The sequence below is a fragment of the Thamnophis sirtalis genome, unplaced genomic scaffold (assembly GCF_051295495.1).
Source record: "Thamnophis sirtalis isolate CommonGarterSnake01/CBP01778 unplaced genomic scaffold, rThaSir2_p1.2 scaffold_2, whole genome shotgun sequence".
Lineage (NCBI taxonomy): Eukaryota > Metazoa > Chordata > Lepidosauria > Squamata > Natricidae > Thamnophis > Thamnophis sirtalis.
Window position 1 is genome coordinate 25,122,626 of NW_028261382.1, and position 20,082 is coordinate 25,142,707.

A 20,082-nucleotide genomic window follows, 5' to 3' on the forward strand; every position below is an offset into this window, starting at 1 on the left:
AATTGCAAATTGTTCTCACTGTCAGAAAGTTCCACTTCCTCCTGGAAAGGTTGAATCTCTCCTGGGTCAGTTTCCATCCATTATTCCTTGTTTGGCCTTAAGGCATTTTGGAAAATAGCTTGTTTCCCCCCCCCCACATACTCTGTGCAGTTGCTCAAATATGATCCTTCTCTTCGTTAGACTAGCCATGCCCAGTTCCTGCAACCGTTCATCGTATGTTTTAGCCTCCAGTCCCCTAATCCTCTTGGTTGCTCTTCTCTGCACTTTTTCTAGAGTCTCAACATCTTTTTTACAGTCTGGTGACCAAAACTGGATGCAGTACTCTAGGTGTAACCTTATTAAGGCTTTGTAGAGTGGTAGTAGCACCTCCCTTGATTTTGATTCTATCCCTCTGTTAATGCAATTTAGGATTGCGTTGACTTAATTATAGTGCTGATTTTTATAAAGTTTTAAATGGATTAAGCTGCCCAGAATTGGGCAGCATATAAATTTAATTTTAAAAAAATTAAGCATTCAAATAGACATGAATTACAACTCTGAAATTGGCTATAAGGAATTAACGTTGAAATCAAATTGATCCTTTCCGTGATAAATGTATCTTATATGTTTATATCTGGAAACTGACTAAAGATCTTTAAACATTGGACACGAGAGAACATGAGAAGGAAATACAGGTATTCCTTGACTTACAACAGTTCATCTAGTAACTGCTCAGAGTGACAGGGGCACTGAAGAAAGTGACTCATGACTGTTTTTCACATGACTGTTGCAGTCACAGGATCAAAATTCAGGCGCTTGGCACTTGCTTCCTATTGATGATGGTTGCAGGTGTGGGGTCACTTTTTGAGACTTGACAAGCAAAGTTAGTGGGAAAGCCAGGTTCACTTAACAACCGTATTTATAACTTCAAAATAGCAGCAATTCAGTTAACAAATGTGGTAAGAAAGGCTGTAAAATGGGGCAAAGCTCACTCAACTATCCGACAGGCCCTCAAGTATTGGCAGAGAGTTATCATGTCCCCCCCACCATCCTTCTCTTTTATAGGATAGGCATCCCAAGTTCCCTGAACTGTCCATCGTACCTTTCATCCTCCAGACTCCTAATCACTTTTGTGGCTCTTCTCTGCTCTCTTTCTAGGGCCTCAGCATCTTCTCTTGTATCTTGGTGAGAAGAACAACACACTGGGCCGTGTAGAGCCGTATTATCACTTCTTGTGATCGTGATGCCCTCCCTCTGTGGATGCGCCCCAGCCTGCACTGGCTTTTTGAGCAGCTGCATACTTAAGTGATGGTCTATCGGGACATGCAGATCCTCCTCACAGGCACCCATGTCCAGCCAGTCTTATCTTGACACCATTGACCTGCATCTTGTTGGACCGGGCCCAATGCTAAACTCTGCATTGGCTATTCTCCCCAGTCTATGTCATTGCAAATTTGTTGAGTTCCCCATCTATTTCCCTTGCCCAAATCACTGATGGAAATTTTGAAGTGTACTGGACTGGACCTAAGACAGAACCTTGGTCTGCCCCACTGAAGGCTTCACCCACCCAGTAGATGTAGTCCTATTGGGGATATGCTGAGTGTGGTTGGTCAGCCAATTGTGGATCCATCATGCCATTTGATGAAGAGCCATCAATCTTCAGACGATATTCAGCTCTGCACCAGCTGATGGGAGGTGACTCTGAGCTCTTGGCTTAAACCTATAAAGCCCAAATGGCTTGGCACTTTGGCACTTTCAGCTCTGCCTCTCCCAGCCAGATTCAAGAGTTTGTTTGGGGGAAATGAAGGGGCCCAAAATATAGGTATTTCTCCTCTGGAATCTCCCCTCCCCAAGGGTGGGACTGATTCTCCTGAGGCAGCCTCCACCTAGTTATTCTTGGAGGGCCTAGCAATGAAGCATCTTACGGAAAGCTTGTTTCTTCTCTTAATGTAACTTTAATTTACTGTAACACTTTACTGTTGTATTTTATCATTGTTATAAATCACCAACGGCAGTAAATTGGGATTATATGTATATGTATATGTATATGTGAATGTTTACATGTTATGTGCAATTAAACCATGGCAAGATCTAATGTTTGTGTAGTATTATTTTCAGCAGACTGTGTTGGTCTATTGTTGTGACTTAGATGAAGTTCAGAGCACATTTTATGACCAATTCATGCAAAACTCCATGTAATCCCAAGGGGTTCACATACTTTTTCTTGCAACTGTATGTATGTATGTATGTATGTATGTATGTATGTATATATATGTATATATATATATATATATATATATATATATATATATATATATATATATATATATGTATATATATATATATGTATATATATATATGTATATATATATGTGTGTATATATATATATATATATATATATATATGTATATGTATATGTATATGTATATGTATATGTATATGTATATGTATATGTATATGTATATGTATATATATGTATGTGTATACAACACATATGTAACAAAAAGGCAACAGTAAAAATATTGGGTTTCTGTCTGGATGGTCTCTTGTGACGAGCCGATGGACAGAGAATGGAAGTAGTGAACTTCCTCCCATATTTGGGTATATGGGAGGAAGTTCACTACTTCTATTCTCTGTCCATCGGCTCGTCACAAGAGACCATCCAGACAGAAACCCAATATTTTTACTGTTGCCTTTTTGTTACATATGTGTTGTATTTGTGCTGATAAATAAAGCTAAATAGCTTGAAATAGATCTATACTAGTCTCCCTTTACACAATGGGATAGATATATATATGCTTAAGATGAAACTAATTCGTGAAAGATGCATTTTCTTTAAAAGGCTGCCCTATCTACCTTTTTATGCCGGAGATCAAGAAATCTGAAGGTACCTTAATATACGGTATACCATTTGATATTATACTCTCTGTTCTATACTGCTTGAATATTCTTAATACTGTTAATATGGTTTCAGTAAGGAAGTTATGATTTAAAGAGGTTAGTACTATATGTTGTGAAATGATATTCCTAGAATTTACAATGTATCTATTTATGAAGAACTCTGGATCTCCCATGCTTGGATTCCCGCAAAAAATGCATTCTTGGGAACAGAAAAAGGCCAAAACAAGCCAGCTGCCTGAAAACGGCCCCCAAATTGGCCACTTATCAACCAAGGGAAGGAGCAAACAACAGGATCCCATCTAACCAAAGGTTTCATAGGCAATTAACAAAATGAGCTGTGTTCGTTTTCAAACATATCACGGTGTTTTATGTAGCTGTTATCTGCATTTTTCTGTATCTAGATTCTATATCTTGACCAAAACATTATTTTAAGGAAAGGAAACAGTTCAAGCAATTATAAAGGAAAGCCACCGAATTTAATACTCATTTGGTGTAGACTTTTCTGGCAGGATATATGATGGTGCACTGAAAAGTTCCATCTTCTCAGATGCTCCCAATGAAAGAACTCCATTTCTCTTTTTGGTTCCTATTGAAATAAACTCATCATTTTTTTTCTTCAAACAGCGAAAAGATTGTCTTCTTTTCTTGAAGAGCATTTTCCATTTCTATTCCAACTTAGGCATTGAAAACTCCGCATTGATGCCCAACATTCCGAAAAGCCAATGCCTGCAGCTCCTAACGCGATGCCTCCTCCCCCTCCCCCCTCGGATCCTCCTTGGTTGCAGAATTCCTGGTGTCCCATTGATACGATTGCCCCATTTGGAGGAAGCTTTGGGCTTTCTGGACTGCAGCGCCGTCTTCCCTCTCCGCCCGCGGAACCCTGGGCAGAGCCGCCTCCTCTCCCGCGCGCTGCCCGGCGGCGAGGCGGGGGCGGCAACGGCCGGAGCGCCGCCCTTCCCGCCCTTCTCCGCCCTGCGTAGCGAGGAGACGCGCCGACGCCGAAGGAGGCCGGGGGGGCAGCCTCTGCGGGAGCCGCGCCGATCGCCCGCCGGCCGCTGCTTGCCGGAGGCCAGGTAGGGCGGGCAGGGTCGCGGGCGGGTCCGGGGGAGGAGAGCTGCAGCTGGCCGCGGCTTGGCTGCTCCGGGAGCCCGATGCTGGCTGGGCTGCGGGTCTGCTCCGGGACCTCCGCCACCCTTTCCTTCCTTCCAGGCGGCCGTCAAGGGGCTTCTTCCCGCCGCCCAGGGGAGCCAGCGAGCCGCGCGGGCGGAGGGCTATGTCGGCGCGGCCGCCGCTGGCCGAGAAGGCGCTGTCCGAGGGTTACGGCCGCCTGCGCTACCGGGACGCCTCGTTGCTCATCTGGCAGCAGCAGCAGCGGCAACTGGAGAGCCGCCCGCCCGCCACCTATCTGAGCCGCAGTCGCAGCGCCTGGTACGCCCAGTACGGCAACCAGGCCATCCTGGTACGCGACCGGAGCAAGCTGGAGGGCGCCCGCGACACCGGCCAGTCCCGCTTCTGCGCCCTGATGTGACCCGGCGTCTCTCCGGATGACCCTCGGCCCGGAACGCGGCCTCTGGAGCCAAGGAAACACCTGGAGGTCATTTGGACGACTCTTCATGCCTTTGGCCTCGGCTTCAAGTGGCCGGCTGTTCCACCGGCTGACGGCGTGCGGTAGCAGAAGCTCCTCCTGACCTATCACTTGAAGCCTTTGGAGGGGGCCGGTTCTGCTGTCCTGATGGAGTCAAGGCTATGGGTGAGCTGAGGGGAGGTCGGCTGCTGAAGGAAAGAGGGAGCCCATTGGGCAGCTCAGGTTCCTCCTCTATTTTACAAAGAGCCCCCTGAAGTGACTCCCAGCCCCCCCCTTTGTGCCTGGATCTTTCCAGAAAATTGGAAGAAAGAAGCCACCCTTCCCCATTCCCCAGAGGCCCTTCCTGACCTCCCTAATGGGATGGCTGAGACTGATGGGAGCTGTAGTCCACCCAGATTGGGTGAAGCAGAGATAGAAACTTAACCCACTTTCCTGCGGACCTGAGGCTGAAAGTTTCCTCTTGGACCACTAGGCCAATCAATTTGGGCCCAATCCTCTGCCCAAAGCCTTGCTCTGAAGTTTTTTTTGAACCCAGGACAAGCTGGGTGGTGTTGCTTCTGGGGGGAGGGGGGGTGACAAGCAGATTCTACACGACTTGGGGGAGGAGGCTCCCCTGGCTTCCTCCACTGGGCAGGATGGAGCTACTCCAGAGCCCCCTCCCCAGCTTCCTTCTGGGGTCCAGCATGGTGTTGATTCTGGGAGGCTCTGATGGAAGCCCTCCTCCCCCTTGTGCTTCTTGAACACTGGGCTGGCTTCTCTGCTGGGGGTGGGCAAAACCCGCTTGCTGAAATCTGGCCTGGAGCCTGGGGAGGGAGGGTTGTTCACCCCAAGGCCTGCCAGGATCCCTCCAAGGGTTTCAGTAGCAACATCTCCTCCACATTCTTGGCTTTGGCCACAGTGTGCCCCATTGACCAAGCCCCGGGTTGCTGGTCCAAATCTCAAGCAGACTTTTGCCTAGCTCAGGACTGTGGCAAAGAAGCCAGCGGGCCTTCGATGCCGTGTTCGTATTGACCAGCTGGGAGAAGCCACAGAGAAAAGGAGACGCTTGACGGGGAGCTCTCGGTCCCATGAATTGAGGCAGGTGGCACCGGGAGGCCAAACTATTTTCCGGGTGACGTAATTGGCTGGGCTGTCCAGGAGCCCCTTTAAGCACCATTTCCATGTTCTGGGCGCATTTCCTTGGCACTGGCGCAGACACCATTATGATGCTCAGGGATCCTCAGCCTCTGCTCTGTGCCGTCACTGTACAGCTCCCTGCATCTGATGGGAGAATCAAGTTTGAATCCCTCCAGTTCTGGGAAGCAGCCCTTGCAAATATGGGCAGCCGGGCTTCTTTGGCCAACCTCAGCCACTGCTCTTCATGCGTATTTTACCGTTGGTACACAGTGGTCCGCCCTTTCCCCTTCCTTGTGTGATGCCAGCGAAGACCCCGAAGGAGCGAATTTTAAAAGTGCACCAGACAACATTAAGTATGTTTCCTTTTAAATTGCATCAATCAATAAAGTCTAACTCGGCAAACACTTCTGCTCCCAGGGCTGTTATGGTGTCAAGTACAGAAGTGGCATCTGCTCTGAAATGGGTCTTTGTTGCTTTATTTTTTTTTCCAAACTGTTCTACTTTAAAACAAGATACAGAGAAAAAGACGGACATGGGAGAAGACTAGGAATATACAAATAAAACATGCTTTATCTGGAAGTTACCAATACCTGTAAGTCCAAAGTCTATACAAAAAGAAACCCAAAGAATCCCAAACAATCCCATTCCCCCAAACTGAATCCACATACAAGGAATAAGCACCAGAACAGGAAACTATCAAAGGTCCATAGCACCTGTTGGTTAAAAAGTCAAAATACATTTAAATTAAAAGGATTCCCAATTTTCTTTGTCAGAGCTTAGTTTTAAAAACAACACAAACCTACATTTTGTCTGCTGCTGCTCTTCAAAACGCAGGATACATTTTTTTTAAGTGACCACTGGAGTTAATAAATAAAGTATTTCTATGTACATGAAAAAGGGTAACTCGATTCCGGGTGCGTCGTGGGCAGAGTGCAGGTCTCCAGGGCAGGCTGGAGGGAAAAAAAAGCTTCTAAAAAAGGGATGAACCTTACAAAAACATCGCTTGCCCACCCCTCCCCTTCCCCAAAGCATATTCTCCCACCATGCCTTGAGGTAAAAGTTTTGATTATTTGGAAACCTGCACTCGCACGACACACACCTTCTGGCAAGGGGGAAGCCCATACTGCAGTTTGGCTGGGGCCACTGCCTCGGGGTGCCTGCTCTCTGGGGTCGCCTCGCCATGGATCTGGCAACCCCTTCGCTCTCAGAGAAGCTGCCCGATGCCAGGATCAGAATGGAAGCCCAGGTCCCACTGGGTATTGGGAGACCCCGAGCAACGGGGCTTAACAGGCTCCCTCTGCCCAAAGGCCCAGGCCTGCCCACCCCCCCAAGGGGCGACGCCATCCTGCACAGGCAGACACGCAACCTTGCCAAGGGGGGTTGGGCAACCCCTTGCTGGGCCCAGGCTGCACCCACTGCCCTCAACAGGCGGCCACCTCTGGAGAAGTTTTTGCAACCGGAACATGAATCTATATATTGATTAAAAAAAGGTAAAAGAAATATCTAAAAAGGTACGCTTTAAAAAACAATCCACAGTACATGAGCTTTTTCCCTCTTATCTATAAAAAAAGATTAGGATCTTCATCTCAATGGAGGGGGGGGGGAAGCTGCTGCCAGGCTGGAGGGGGGGGCGGCAGACCAGCAGAAGATTAGAACATTCACGCCGGCCGGCCGGCCTTGGGAGCTCTGGCCCCTCCCACTGCAGTACCATTCACCGAGGTGCAACCCCCACATCTCCTCCCCCCCCCTGCCTTCAGAGAGGACCGTCCCTCTGGCCTGGCCAAGGGAGCCCCCAGGAAGGGCAGAGTTGCTCCCCCACCGGGCTTCGGCCACAGCGGGAGGGGGCCACAGTGTCTCTGTTGAGTCCTCCTTCAGCATTTCGGCATCTCGGGTTTAAAAAGGGGGGGTTTAGAGACGTTAAGAGAGGCAAATTCTTTTGCCTCTGAGTCTAGTCAGGCGTTTGACCTAATAAAAGCAGGAGGAGGAAACACTTCAGAGGAGTCCTTCAAAATGGCTGCAAAAGACTGGAGGACGCAGACTTGGTCACGATGGAAGAGAGGAACCGCTGAAAAGACACAGCCGGGGAATGAGATGCCAGTCCGGACAGGCGCTCGGTCCCCCCTGCTCATTCGGAGTCGCTGCTGTCCGAGCTGGAGCCGCTGGAGCTGGAGCTCCCTGACTCGGAGCTGCTGCTGCTGCTCAGGTGAGACGGACCGCCGGATGGCGCCGAGGAGCCCGATTTGTCTAGCCAGAAAAGGAGCAGAAACGAGTGGTCAGCTGAGCTCAGCTTTGGCAGGGCAGCTCCCTCCCCAGCCTCCCTACCTCCCCTCGCGGGTCTCCCTGCCTTCCTTTGGGCAGCATCCCCCTGCTTCGGCTCTCAGCCCCTGCAGGAAGCAGCCCAGGAGTCTGGCCTTGGGTGGGGGGAGGAGGGGGTCCTGCTTGATAGCAACAGCCCTTAGACTTATAGTTGGGCCTAAATGGCAGGTAAAACCAGCCCTGCCCCATGGCGAACACAATAGGCTGGGATTGAGGTGGGGAGGTTGTTTCCACAGTGTAGCTCATAGGTCCAGAGAGAGTCCAAGTGGAACAGCCAGGATGCAGCTGCCATGTGGGAGGCGGGGAAGAGACGGGGGGGGGGGGGGGAGTGTGAGGCTGAGAGGGAATTGGGAGGTGGACCACGGGGGAGCAGCCACAGGAAGAAGGCAGCCAATTTCCCAATGGAGCCGGGAGGGGGGGGGGAGGTTTTGGCCCAAAATGTCCATTCAGAGCGTCTGAGGGACAGCCCCTCCCTAGATGAGGATCCTTGCATCTCCCCCTCCCTTTACTGGCCCTGAGCCTCTCCCTGGGGACCCCTCAGGTGGGACCCCCTGTCTCCCCACCCCCACCTCCACTGTGAAGGGCAGACGGAAGGGCTGGGGGCTCTGCTTGTGGCCCTCTTTGACCTCTCTGTCCCCATGCCAAGGGAAGCATCCTGGTGCTCCGGCTGTCAATACCCGGGCCATGTGGCTCTTTAGGGCACCGCCAGGCAGCCAAGATTGCCTAGTGTGGCTGGACACGGAAGGGCTGCTTTGCCCTCTTTGGAGACACACACCCCCCCGAGACCCCAGGTAGGTCGAGCCAAGGGACTTTGGCCTTGGTGGGCACTGCTGAGTCCTCCCCTGCAAGGGATGGGTGGAATGGAAGCCTAAAAGAATGAATAAAACCTCCATCGTGAAGCAGCAGGAGCCACCTGGGGCCCTTCTGCCTCTAGAGGGAGCCGGTTGGAAAGCCCTGCTGCAGATTGCACAGCACGGGCCCTCCCGGGAAGGGGCCTGGGGGCCGCAGCCTGCTGAGGCAGAGGTGGGGAGAGAGGCGGCCTCTGCTCACCTTTCCTGGCCGGCTTCTTGTTGTTGCTCAGCTGCCCACTGACATCCTGCAGGCGCTTCTCCAGCTCCTTCTTCTTCTCCTGGGCCATCTCCTCCTTTGACTTGGCCGCCTGCTTCTTCCCACTTGCGGCTGTGGGGAGGAAGCGGAAGGGCTCAAGGGGGGGGGGTCAGGGCCCCCACCTTCCCAGGAGGCAAGAACCAGCAGAAACGAAAGGCCAGTGCCCATTGCAGGCCTTGGACGGAAGGCGATTCTGGACAGTGGTCCAGATGTCCAGGGCGGGGCAGCTGCCCTCTGAGACCAGGCCAGGGCGACGAGGGGGACAGGCAGGCTCGTAAGTGGGGGACCACAAAGGGCAGGGGGGCAGCTCTGGGCCCCAGGATTGTATTGAGCAGGGCAAGGTGAGGCTCACCAAGCCACAGGGGCTCCCTCAGGCTCTGCAGCAGAGGGGATGGGGCCTTGCAGGGGGCCCAGCCTGAGCAGCCAGAAGGAAATGAGGAATGGCTGGGGCCAGATCCCCTCTCCTCCCACGGGAGCTCATGGGAGGGAAGAGGCCTGCAGTACCCTCCCCTCCACGAAGGAATACAAATGACAAGACAGACAGACGGACACGGACACACACACACACACACATAACCCATCCAGTAAAAAAGGGAAGCCCCCCCCCTTTCCTTTATGATTTGCCCCTCCTGGAAAACAATGTTCCTAACATCTGATGCGGCAGCTGCTCCCTCCTCTCTTCTTCCACGCCCACCATGGAGAGGCTCCTTCCTTCTCCTCAAAAGGGTCCTGGCCCCCCAGCCTCAGCACCCCTTCAGCCTCCATGCCCAGGGGGATCCCGGATGCAGGGAAAGGGAATGCAAAGGCAGCCAGGGCTGAATTACAATATAGGTTGTACAAACCCAGAATGGATGGCTGGTTGCTGAGCATGATAACAGAACAGTGATGTGTGAAGGCAACAAAGTGTGTACGACAACCAGTATTCCTATTGTTGTACACACTTCAAAACTTCCTGCACATGCTTAGCCAGCAGAGAGAAAGGCCACAGCCCCAGGGGGTCTCCTTCACGGTTACAAACCAATTTGCTGCTAACTGACCAGGGATGCTTGTGGTCATTTCAGTCTTAGGTGTGGACGTCAGCTGCCCTGGCATACTCTTCTTCTGGACCTTGCCCCATGGGGGGGGGGGTGTTGTCCCAGAATAGCCCTTCATTCCCCCTTTCTCTTTGGAGTCCTCTTTCAGGGCGGAAGGAAAATAGTGGGCCAGAATCCCACTTGGCTCTTGGCTGCTTCCTGGGCCTTTGGGGGCGGCCACGACAGCTGGCAAAGGCTGGAGGGATGTCCGGCCCCATCCCTGGCGCCAGCTCTCTCCTACAGACGACTCCGGTCAGACCGGCTTTGCAAAGGGGGAGGCCGTCTGCCTCCCGTCTGCTCAGCCTCCCTTCCGCCCTTCGAGGAGAACTCATCCTGCCCTCTTCCTCTTCCGTGGCCCCCTGGAAGCGGCTCCTGAGCTCTGGCACTGCCGAATCTCTTTTCTGGCTCCGGGGCTGGGCTGGTTTGCTTAAGGTTTTCCTCCTGGAGAAAGACTGGAGTGGCCTCAAGTTCCTGCTGCAGCCCTTTCCTTCTTTCATCCAGAAACCTTTGCACTTTCTTCCCGGGCCGGTTCCCTATGAGGGTCCTCTGGGCTCCTCGGCTTCCTTCCCAAGCGACGGCCTCAGCTGGCCCTCGCCTTGCTGCAAACAGGGACAGCTCCAGCCCACAAGCCCTGCAGGCCACGGACACAGAGCACCACGGCCGTCTTCATGCTCCAAGAGAAACGGTTGCATCTCCTGCGGCTGACATTTCAGGCGCTGAAGCCTCCTGCCAAACCTACAGGGTTCTGCTACAGGGAATGTTTCTTTAAGGGCTCCTGCTGAATCCCAGGCAAAGGCCAGGACCTTCCTGGTCTTCAGAAAAAGAGGCCTTTATCTCTAGTTTAATCGTGGGAGGAGGAGGAGCAATCTGGTGTGAGGGAGAGACCTGGGTGGGGAGGGGGGAGACGGTGACTAGGAAACAACCAGAGAAGGAGGTGGGGGGAGCCCACAGCTACACAGCGGACAGAGAATGAAGCTTAGAAAGGATTCTGCCTAATTATCAGGATGTAAAAGGAGACAGCGGGTAACTTGCACTTTCAGACTCCCAAGGCTCCCTTAAGGCAGCCTTACACTGAAGCAGAATCTGCTCAGCTGCTGACGTTCCCCATCTCGTCTACCTGAGAAGACACCCAGCACCGAAAGGAAATGGGGGGGGGGGGGCTCCAGGGCGGCTGAGATCAGGAAGGCTGTCTTTGCCTTCTTCGCAAGACCCTTCCCTTCAGTGGGGCAGCAGCAAGGAACACGGGGGAGAGGGAAATGGGGGTCAAAAGTACATCATTCCCTCCACCCCCTATGCTTTCACAAAGGACCCTCCCCCTGGGCCAGGGAAGGGACCAAAGCCCCCTCAGCAGAGGGGAGACCACAGGAGGGCTCCAAAGGTTGGGGCTGCCTGGGGCTGCCTGTGGAGGCAGGAGAGTCATCTGAAGGCGGAGAGCAGAGGGGTTTTCACATTTCCAAGCAGACGGGGAGGGGGGGATACAGGTGGAATGGAGGGGGGGGGGAGAGCTCAGCATGGATTAGACAGCCCCCCTCCAAGCTCCTGCAGCCCCCCCCCCACTCCACCCATTGATTCCAGGGCCTAGGGGAATCCCACTTACAAAATGGTTTCCGCTGCTTTTTCTGCAAGCAGGACTTGACGTATCTCTCGAGTTCTCGCAGCGTGGTGGGCTTCAAAGTTTCAAAGTCGATCTCGATCTCGTCGGGATTGGAGTCCCTGAGGGAGGGCTCTCGCGACTGGATGATGTGCACCACCCGGCCCAGCTTCTCCCCTGGCAGGCGGTTGATGTCCAGGCTGAGCTGGCGCTTCTCATCGTAGGTCATGGGGATGCCCTCCTCCTCCTCCTCTGAGTCGAAGGTGGCCGAGGCCTGCTTCCCGGCCTTCTTGGGCTGCCTGTGGGTGGGAGAGGAGCGGTCAGGGCCTGCAAGCCCCCTCTGGTGGGGTCCAAAGAGAGAAGTGGGCAAATGGGCTCCAGGCACCCACGGGCCCCATCGGCGTTCTTCTCCCTGATGGCCCCCGGGCAGCCTTGCCCAAAGTGCCCCTCTCCTTTTGCTCCCCCCTGCTTTGGGTTGGCCAGTCACGTAACTTCTTTGGCTGGGCCCTCCCCCCTCGCCCGCCTACCACTCGAGCCCCCACCAGCCTCCCCCCGTCCCAGAGGACGTCCCCACCTGTTAACGGGAACTGTGCTGTTGGCCTTCTTGGCGGGGGCTTTCTTCTGCTGGGGGGCTTTTGCTGGGGGGGGCACCTTGGCTTTCTTCTCCTCCTCGGCTTTTGCCTTGTGCTTCTCTTTCTCCTTCTCCTTTTTTTTCTTCTCCTTCTCTTTTTTCTCCTTCTTCTTCTTTGGCTTGTTGACTGGTGCTTGCGAGAGGGCAGCCAGCTGCTCGTGGACGGCCTTCAGCTGAGAGAGAAGCCAAGGAGAAAAGCTCAGCCGACCACTGGCGCCCTCCGACCCTCTCAACCCGGGCCAAAGTCTGGAACCTGGCAAGAGGATGGGGAAAGCAGGCCAGCCCACTCAGGGCCCTGGAAGGTTCGTGGGAGCAGCAGCTCCCAGCCTTCCAGGCCTGGTGCCTCACCTCATCCCCAGACCAGGCTGCCAGGGGCAGGCACAAGCAGCTCCCTTAACACGCTGCGTGCATAAGGCTTTCCTGCTGGGTCACAGCGTGGCCCACTTGCTGGAGCATCGCATGGGAGGCGGACGCTACAGTGGCACCTTTTGTAAACCTGAGTTGGACTAACCCCACAGGATGTGAGCCAAGAGGCAAGCGGGAGGCCCAGAAAAGTTGGTTTCCTTTCCTTTATTTTCAAGAGGTTCTTGACAGCTTGTACCTAGATTTGCTGTTTTTGAGCTGTTGTGAGACGCCCAGAGTCACTTAGGCGATATAGGCGGCCATACAAAATCAAATCTTAAATCAATAAATTTAAGCAAATTAAAATCCAATCTATCTGAAAAGGATCCTCCGGCCATGGCTGGCCCAGGATGCCTGCAGCACACAGAGGCAACCCCTCCCCCCAGGAGATGCCCACTTCACAGCTGGCAGAGAGCAGAAGGCCTTTGCTCCCTGGAGCCTCCTCCTCCTCCTTCACCCAGAGAGGAAGGGGAAAGGCAGAGGCCATGGGGAGGGAGAGGCCTCCGTCTGGGAGGAGGGACCTGGCCTTCCAAGGGAGCGCAGGGCCACCGACCCCACCATCTGGGGCAGAGGATCCAGCGTGGGCCCCTGTGCTCGGCATCTGTGATTAAAGGGACCCAGGTTCAGATCCTTGTTTAGCAGGGATTCTCCCCAGCAGCTTTGCTCTACCTGACTGGGCTACATGCAGATGCCACAGTACTTGCAAACCCTCTTGGGGCTTCTGCCCTTCCCCCCCACCCCCAGCAACAGCTCTTCAGCACACACACCCCAAAACCTCAATAAAAATCCAGCCTCAAAATTGGCAGGCACCGTCTCTGTTAGAGTCCTCTATTCCTTTGCTTTGCTTCGAATTCAGCCCAACTCTAAAGTCAGGATGGAAGAGAAGCCGAGGAATGAAACGGGCTGCTACAAACCGTATATCAGGGGTGTCAAACTCAAGGCGGTGTGTGTGTGTGTGTGTGTGTGTGTGTGTGTGTGTGTGTGTGTGTGCTTAAATCTGGTCCACAGGGCTGCCTGTCAACTGCGGAAGATGGGCCTGTGGTGCCCCTGCCAGTGAAAGCCTGTGGTCCTCCTGGACCGTTTTTGACAGCGACAGCCTCCGATGGCCCTCTGCCAGCACAAAAGTAGCTGGAGGGGGGGGGGAGGGCTGCAGCATCCCCAGAGCTCCTTTTCTCTGGCAGAGGAGCCAAAAGTGGAGTCTGGGGGGCTATCAAAACAAACTGAAAATAAAACAAAAGGAGAAATGTTTCCCTTTTGCATTTGAGCAGGCAAGAAGGGACAGGAAAGGAGAAAGGGAAAGAGGGAAGACGAAGAAAGGAAGATGAGAAAGAGGGGAAGGAAGAAGGAAGGAGGATGAAGAGGGAAGGAAGGGAGTGAAGGTCACATGGGCCACCACATGTGCCCCTGACACAAGTCACATTGAGCTGACCATCCCCACTTTGGCCACACACACACACCCAGCCCGCCCCCCTTCGAGGTCAAACGCAACCCTGATGCAGCCCTGAATGAAATAGAGTTTGACACGCCTGCTGCATATGAATGGTTCAAACAAAGACAAGGCAGTTCTGAGGCACCAGGGAGAAAAGTGTCACTAAGTTTATTCCCCATATTCATGAGGACTAGACACTTGTTCACTGAAAACTAAAGCAAATTCTCAGAAAATCTGGTGCAACCTGAAGGGCAAAAGCAGCATTCACCCATGGGGAAGGGGGGCGCGACTGGTGGGGCCAATCCCAGCCACCACCACCCAAAGGAAGGCTGCAACTATGGAGGGTCTGTCTTCGTGACCCCTTCCCGGAAGGTCCAGGGATTGTTTGCTCTCCTGCGGGGCAAAGAAGAACCCCAGCTGCCCTGAGCAGCCCACGAGAGACTTCCCTGGTCTGGCAGTTTTTACAGACCCCACAGCTGGCCCATCCCGTGGGGGCACTTCCAAGGCACAGCCCTGCAGGGGCATCCCGGCGGGATTCCACAAGGAGCAGCTGGCAGGGCAGGAAGTGAATAGGCATGGGACCGCCCCTCCCCCCCCCGCTTGCCTTCCATCTGCCCCCCAAGCCCTCCTGGGCAGCCCCCTCAAGGCAGCGACTGCCTGCTGGGAGGAAGCGTTTCTGAACAGGCCTCGAGGACTGTACGTATCCACACACAATACAGGAAAGGGGGAAGCACTTTATAAAAGTGGGGGGGGGGGGAAAGGGGGAAAAAAATAAACAAATACATTCCATCCATTCCAGTCTCGGGAGTCAATGACCTTGTAGCACTGCCTCAATGATCGGGAACAGTCCTGTGTGAACAAGAAGACAGGCAGGGAAGCAAATCGGGTGTCCACACCGCACCCTGAGTCGGGGGGAGGGGGGAGGAGAGCCCCAGAACCACACTCTGGTTCTTGCGGAGGCCTGGGTCACTTTGGGCCCTTGGTCTCAAGGGCCAAGTTTCTAGACCTCACTGCTGTGACCGATGTATGAAAAAGGAGGGCGGTTCCTTTTCTACCACCGGTCACAGAGCAGGCACGGAGTTCTTGTGCACCACCACCAAGGCGCCCGGTGGACCTCTGGGAGGCGCTGTGGCCTCTATTTCTCTATGCTCACATTTTGGGCCCTGCCTTTTCCGACTGCCTCAACGTCCTTCTTAGCGACCGGGGGTTTGATAAAGGAAGCGGGTCTTTCTGAGCAGCCCAGAGAACCCTCGAGTCTCTGCAGGGCTCCCGTCGAGGCTCCCCGCACCTCCGGTGGCTTCCGGGACCAGACGAGGCCCCTTCGCGAGCGGCCGAGCCCCGAACCGCTCCCCAAACTGCCACTCACCTGCTCCTGCAGCTCTGCCAGCCGTGTGGCCCGCTCCTCCTCCGAGTCCGAGCTATCCGAGCTGTCTGAGGAGCTCCCCCCGCTGCTGTGGCTGCTCTCCGTGCTCTTGCTGACCACGGGGGCGGTGGGCAGAGGGGGAGGTGGGGGGTCGGCGGGCTCGTCCGGCATCTTGGCAAATCGCATCTCAAAGACGTCCTGCGGGAAGAGCCACTTTGGAGAGGAGGGCAAAGATGCCCCCAGAGCAGGCAGCTGCCCCAAAAGAGGCACCCCCGCCCCGCCCCACAGTGGGGCTGACTGGAGGAGGAAGAGGCCGAAGGGCAGATGGGGGCTCTTCAGATGCCATAACCCCCATCAGAACTGCCATCTAGCCTCGGAAATGAGAGGTGGGCAGGAACCCCTGGGAGATGCAGCCCCCACCCACGTCTCCTCACACTGAAGACCAGCCCCGGTGATGATTTACTCCAGGGTGGAGGGAAAGAGCAGCTAGTCTCCCTTGTGAGAACTGCCTGTCGGGCATTGTGAATGTTCTGTGATGTTGTGCAACACAACAACAAGCCTTGTTATGAGCCTCTGGGATGCAAGGAGCAAGAGGTGGCCATAGCCGTCAGAGGCCGAGCACCCATCCCAGACTCAAGCAGGGGCAACCAGGGGCAACCCTAAGGCGGCAGGAGAGGCCTGGAGACTTAAAGCCAAGAAGGAGGTGGCCTGCTGCATCTCTGCTGAAGTCCCACCGGCTCTGGACCAGCCTCCTTGCAAACGGCACCACAACCGTCCAAATCGGACCACACAAGCCCTTCACTGAGCCCACAGACCCACTGCAGCTGACGGAGGATGTTCTGCTTCAATCTAGCCCCCCCCTCTTTTTTTCATCCTGGCAGGCCCCCCCCCCCCTTACCTGCAGCTTCCTAGCCATGGCCACCACCTCATGGTCAGGCGGATTGTACTTGTAACAATTGGAGAACATTAACCGGATGTCCGCTGCAAAGCCTTGGGCGTCTTGATATTCCCGACTGTCCATTTTTTTCTGCAGGGGAGCCCAGAAAGGGGACAGGATTAGAGGGGGAAACCCCTCCCGCAGTGAGCAGAAAAATGCCCCTGAAGCCCTGCTGGTCACCTGCCCCCCTTCCTACCCTTAAAGCCCCTTCAGAAGCCACAGGCAGAGCAGCTGGATTTGGGGGTGCAAAGTGATTAATGACTGAACTCAGCCAGTGGGGGGTTGGGGGGGAAGGTGTCCCTTTGGAGAGAAGAGACTCATCCTGAAAGAGGGCAGGTCGTAGGGGGGGGGGATGTTCCGCCTTCCCTGCAGGCAGAAGACCCCGCTGGCATTTTCCACTCGGGCGGGAGCAAGCGGGGACTGCCTTGGGAAGTCCTGTGAGACAAGAGCCACAAAGGGCTCAACTCTGCCACCTGCACCCTGGTCGCCTCCTCAGGATGGATTACTGTCACACCTGGCAGGGCTGCCACTGAGAAGCATCCGGGATGCAGCTGGTGCAAAATGGGGGGTGAGCGCAGTTACGTGCACCCCAAGATCAGCACATGCTGCCCTTCTGTTCCTCAAACTACCTTGGTTGCCAGTTGGCTTCTGGGTTCAATGCAGGGCGCTGGGCATGACCTCCGAAGCGCCCCCTGTGCTGGGCCAGGCGATCTGAGGGGCGGCTGAGGCCTCCCCACCCCGTCAGCCCAAGAGGGGCCCCATCAGGCAGGACCCCGGAGAAGAGCTTTGTCTGCTACAGCAGAGACCCCCAGGAAGTGAGGCTGGGCCCATCCCCACTGGCCTTTTGGGGAGGCGCGGAGCCCCAGGAGCTGCTGCTGCTGGTGCTCTCCCTCACTACGACTTTGTCTTCAATTGTTTTCCACTTTGCTTACGCAACCTTGTTTCCTGTGGTTTCCTTTTGTCCTATGGGTGAGTTGGGCGTATAAATTCAGATCAATAAAGAAAGCCACAGCAGATAGCCCAACTGGGGGGTTTCCTCCCAAGCTGCCAGGGTAGGTAAGGCAGCCCCACTTCCACGCTCTCCTGGCCCTGGAGGAAGGGGGGGGCAGAGAGGAGCTGCCGAGGGGCTGCGAGGGCAGCCCTGGTCTCAGGGCTGGCAGGTCAGAGCAGGGCTCCTTCCCTCTTCTGGGCCTTTACCCAGCCGCTGTTGCCTCCAGGGTTTTGGGGTCTCCTCCGCAGAGGGACAGAGCGGAGGCTGCTTGGAAGCCGCTACGGCTCCCTGGCCAGATGGGCTGATCCAACTAGCTGGGGTCCCACATTGCTTCTGTTTTTTCTCTCGGGCGGTCACCTGGAGCTGGGGGACGTTACCATCCCTCCAGTGCCACGGACGGATCATGTCCTGGTAGCCCTGGAGGCCTCTGGGGCTGTCCCCCCCCCCGCCCCCTGCAGGGAGGTAGGGGCCAGTCAACCCAGAGGACTCAAGAGGGAACTTATTGGTCTTCCTCCTGGTTGGTCTGAGACTGGAAGAAGCAGGGATTGAGGAGGGCTTGTGCAGGTTCTCAGCTCCGGGGAAGGAAAGAGTGGGAGAAGGCAACTAGGCCAGGAGATTCTCCCCTTGTAACCATTTCTCTCATGGCTCTTCAAAGTCTGAAAAGAGCCACTCACCAGCTCCTCACACTCCCAACCTTCCTTGGAGTCACGTGTCCCAATTCAGCCTCTTGGCCACTAACAAGGACTTATAAGTGGTTGTAAGACTCCTGGGATCATGTGACTGACTTCCAAGCAGAAATGTCAACGGGGGAAGCCAGAATGGCTTAATGGTCGCATGGTTTACCTAACAATCATTTGCTTAATGGCCAAGGCAAAAAGGTTGTAAAATTGGACATACTTGAAGACTGTCTCACTTAGTGACAGAATTTCCAGTCCCAACTGCGATCGTAAGTAGAGGACTACTGTATCCGGCTAGTCCTGTGGGCAGGGACCAGGGCTCCAGCAGCAGCACCTACCACAGGTAGGAAGGGGGATCCCCTGCTGGGCCAGGCTCCACCTGTGGGTCAAGCAGGGGGGAAGCCAAGAGGGGACCTACTTTGACGGTGCTGAGGTCCATGGGGTGCTTGATGATGTCGTGGTAGTCGTGCAACTCCAGGGCTTCGGCGTCCACCGGCTTGTAGAAGGGCCAGGCGTAGGCCGCGTGCTTCTTGGACAGCATCTCCTTCAGGATGCTGTCGCAGTACTTGAGGTGCTCCGAGAGCTTGCCCTTCTTGCCCGCGTGCTGGGGCACCTCCCCGTCTTCCAGGTCCTTCTTTGGCGGTTTGATGGGCCGGCCACCGCTCTCCCGCCGAGCCACCACTTTGGCCTGCTTGGAGTCCAACAGCTGCGGAGGGGATTCACTCCGGCTGGCTGTGATGGCTGACGTGGTGGGCGTGGTGGTGTCTGCTTTCCGCTTCACCCCCTTTTTCTGAAATTAAAGCACAGCCCATAAGGAAGGGGCAGGTGGAGAGGAGCCCCCCCCCCCCAGAAGGTGGGTGAGGAGGAACTTGGGGGGGGGGCAGAAAGATGGCAGCGTTTCTCTGGCCTGAGACCAGAAACAGGCCAACCTCTGCAAGGCAGGGGTACCGGGAGCGGGCCCCCAGCCCCGCCCCTTCCCTGGGGGAGAAGCGCATGTGCAGAGAGGGGAGGCCCCCATTACCTTGACGATGGGCGGTGTTGGGGGAACGACTGCCATGATTGGGGCGGCAGGAGGCGGGGGAGGAAGCACGGGTGTCGCAGGGGGGGCAGTGATGGGGGTGACATTCGCAGTGATGGTTGGCACAGGGGTGACGGCAATTACAGGCGTCTGAGATACCGACGGAGGGACGCTCTGGAAAGGCGCCGGGGAGGATGCGGAGGAGACGGCCGTGGCTGCTGGGTGCTGGGTTCCTGCCGGAAGGAAAGCAAGGACGTCGAGAGGAAGGCTGAGCAGTTCCAGCTTTTCCTTTGCTGAAGAAATCATAGCATGGGAATCCCCCCCACCCAAATTCTGTAAAATTGTGTTATATTCTGTATGCTTAAAAAAATTAAAAACAGAAAAATACCAATACAAAAAGTGGAATGAAAAGTAAAGCAATGGTAAAAACGCCATGAAGAATTCAATGACTCACCAGCTGATGCGGAAGCCAACAAGTTTAGGCTCAAAAATACACTCCCAAAATTGGGATACTCTTTTAAAAATAGCCACACATATGGATAAGTTGAACCAAAATGCCATAAGCAATGTGCCACCCCATGGATATGCCCCCGGGTAAAAATTTAAAATGGAATCTGTTCTGTAAAACAACATTTACTGATACAAAATATGAAAACAATTGAAGTTCTTCAGAATGCATTGAAAACAACAAATTCTAAGGAACGGTTTATCTGGAGGTAGCACATTTTTTACAGTATTTTCGTTAAAAATTTGGGAGTTTATCTGTGAGCATATACAGAACTAACATTTATGCTCTAGTTTTAATATTTAATACCAAGCATTAGAAAATTTTACTTGTACTATTTAATATTAAACATCATAATTTTTTTTATTATAGTTAACTAATTTCATCTCTTTTTAATTAATCTGTCTCTACATTACTCACATTCTTGATAAGTAGATAGTTCCTCATTTTACATTAATAC

The 20,082-nt window shown here is 54.0% G+C and overlaps 2 protein-coding genes across 6 annotated transcripts in view; one reads left to right on the forward strand and one right to left on the reverse strand.

The window, feature by feature from the left end:
- The first annotated feature begins 3,852 nt into the window (after nucleotides 1-3,852).
- BRD3OS (BRD3 opposite strand) lies at nucleotides 3,853-5,986 on the forward strand. The gene is made up of 2 exons (XM_087704495.1): nucleotides 3,853-3,954; nucleotides 4,091-5,986. Exon 2 carries the CDS (start codon nucleotides 4,155-4,157, stop codon nucleotides 4,407-4,409), a length of 255 nt encoding a protein of 84 aa, XP_087560621.1. The 5' UTR covers nucleotides 3,853-3,954; nucleotides 4,091-4,154; the 3' UTR covers nucleotides 4,410-5,986.
- A 56-nt stretch (nucleotides 5,987-6,042) lies between these two features.
- The window catches only part of BRD3 (bromodomain containing 3), a 29,129-nt gene continuing 15,089 nt past the window's right edge, over nucleotides 6,043-20,082 (reverse strand). For 3 of the 5 annotated variants that reach the window (XM_014065717.2, XM_087704491.1, XM_014065716.2), the window contains exons 5-13: nucleotides 19,121-19,350; nucleotides 18,518-18,889; nucleotides 16,393-16,521; nucleotides 15,498-15,692; nucleotides 14,915-14,980; nucleotides 12,244-12,473; nucleotides 11,676-11,968; nucleotides 8,949-9,077; nucleotides 6,043-7,826 (exon numbers count right to left, since the gene is read on the reverse strand). In XM_014065717.2, coding sequence (XP_013921192.1) covers nucleotides 7,708-7,826; nucleotides 8,949-9,077; nucleotides 11,676-11,968; nucleotides 12,244-12,473; nucleotides 14,915-14,980; nucleotides 15,498-15,692; nucleotides 16,393-16,521; nucleotides 18,518-18,889; nucleotides 19,121-19,350 — 1,763 coding nt within the window. In that variant the 3' untranslated portion in view covers nucleotides 6,043-7,707. The remainder of the gene's footprint in view (nucleotides 7,827-8,948; nucleotides 9,078-11,675; nucleotides 11,969-12,243; nucleotides 12,474-14,914; nucleotides 14,981-15,497; nucleotides 15,693-16,392; nucleotides 16,522-18,517; nucleotides 18,890-19,120; nucleotides 19,351-20,082) is intronic. The other 2 variants (XM_087704492.1, XM_087704494.1) reach the window with 2 other exon arrangements.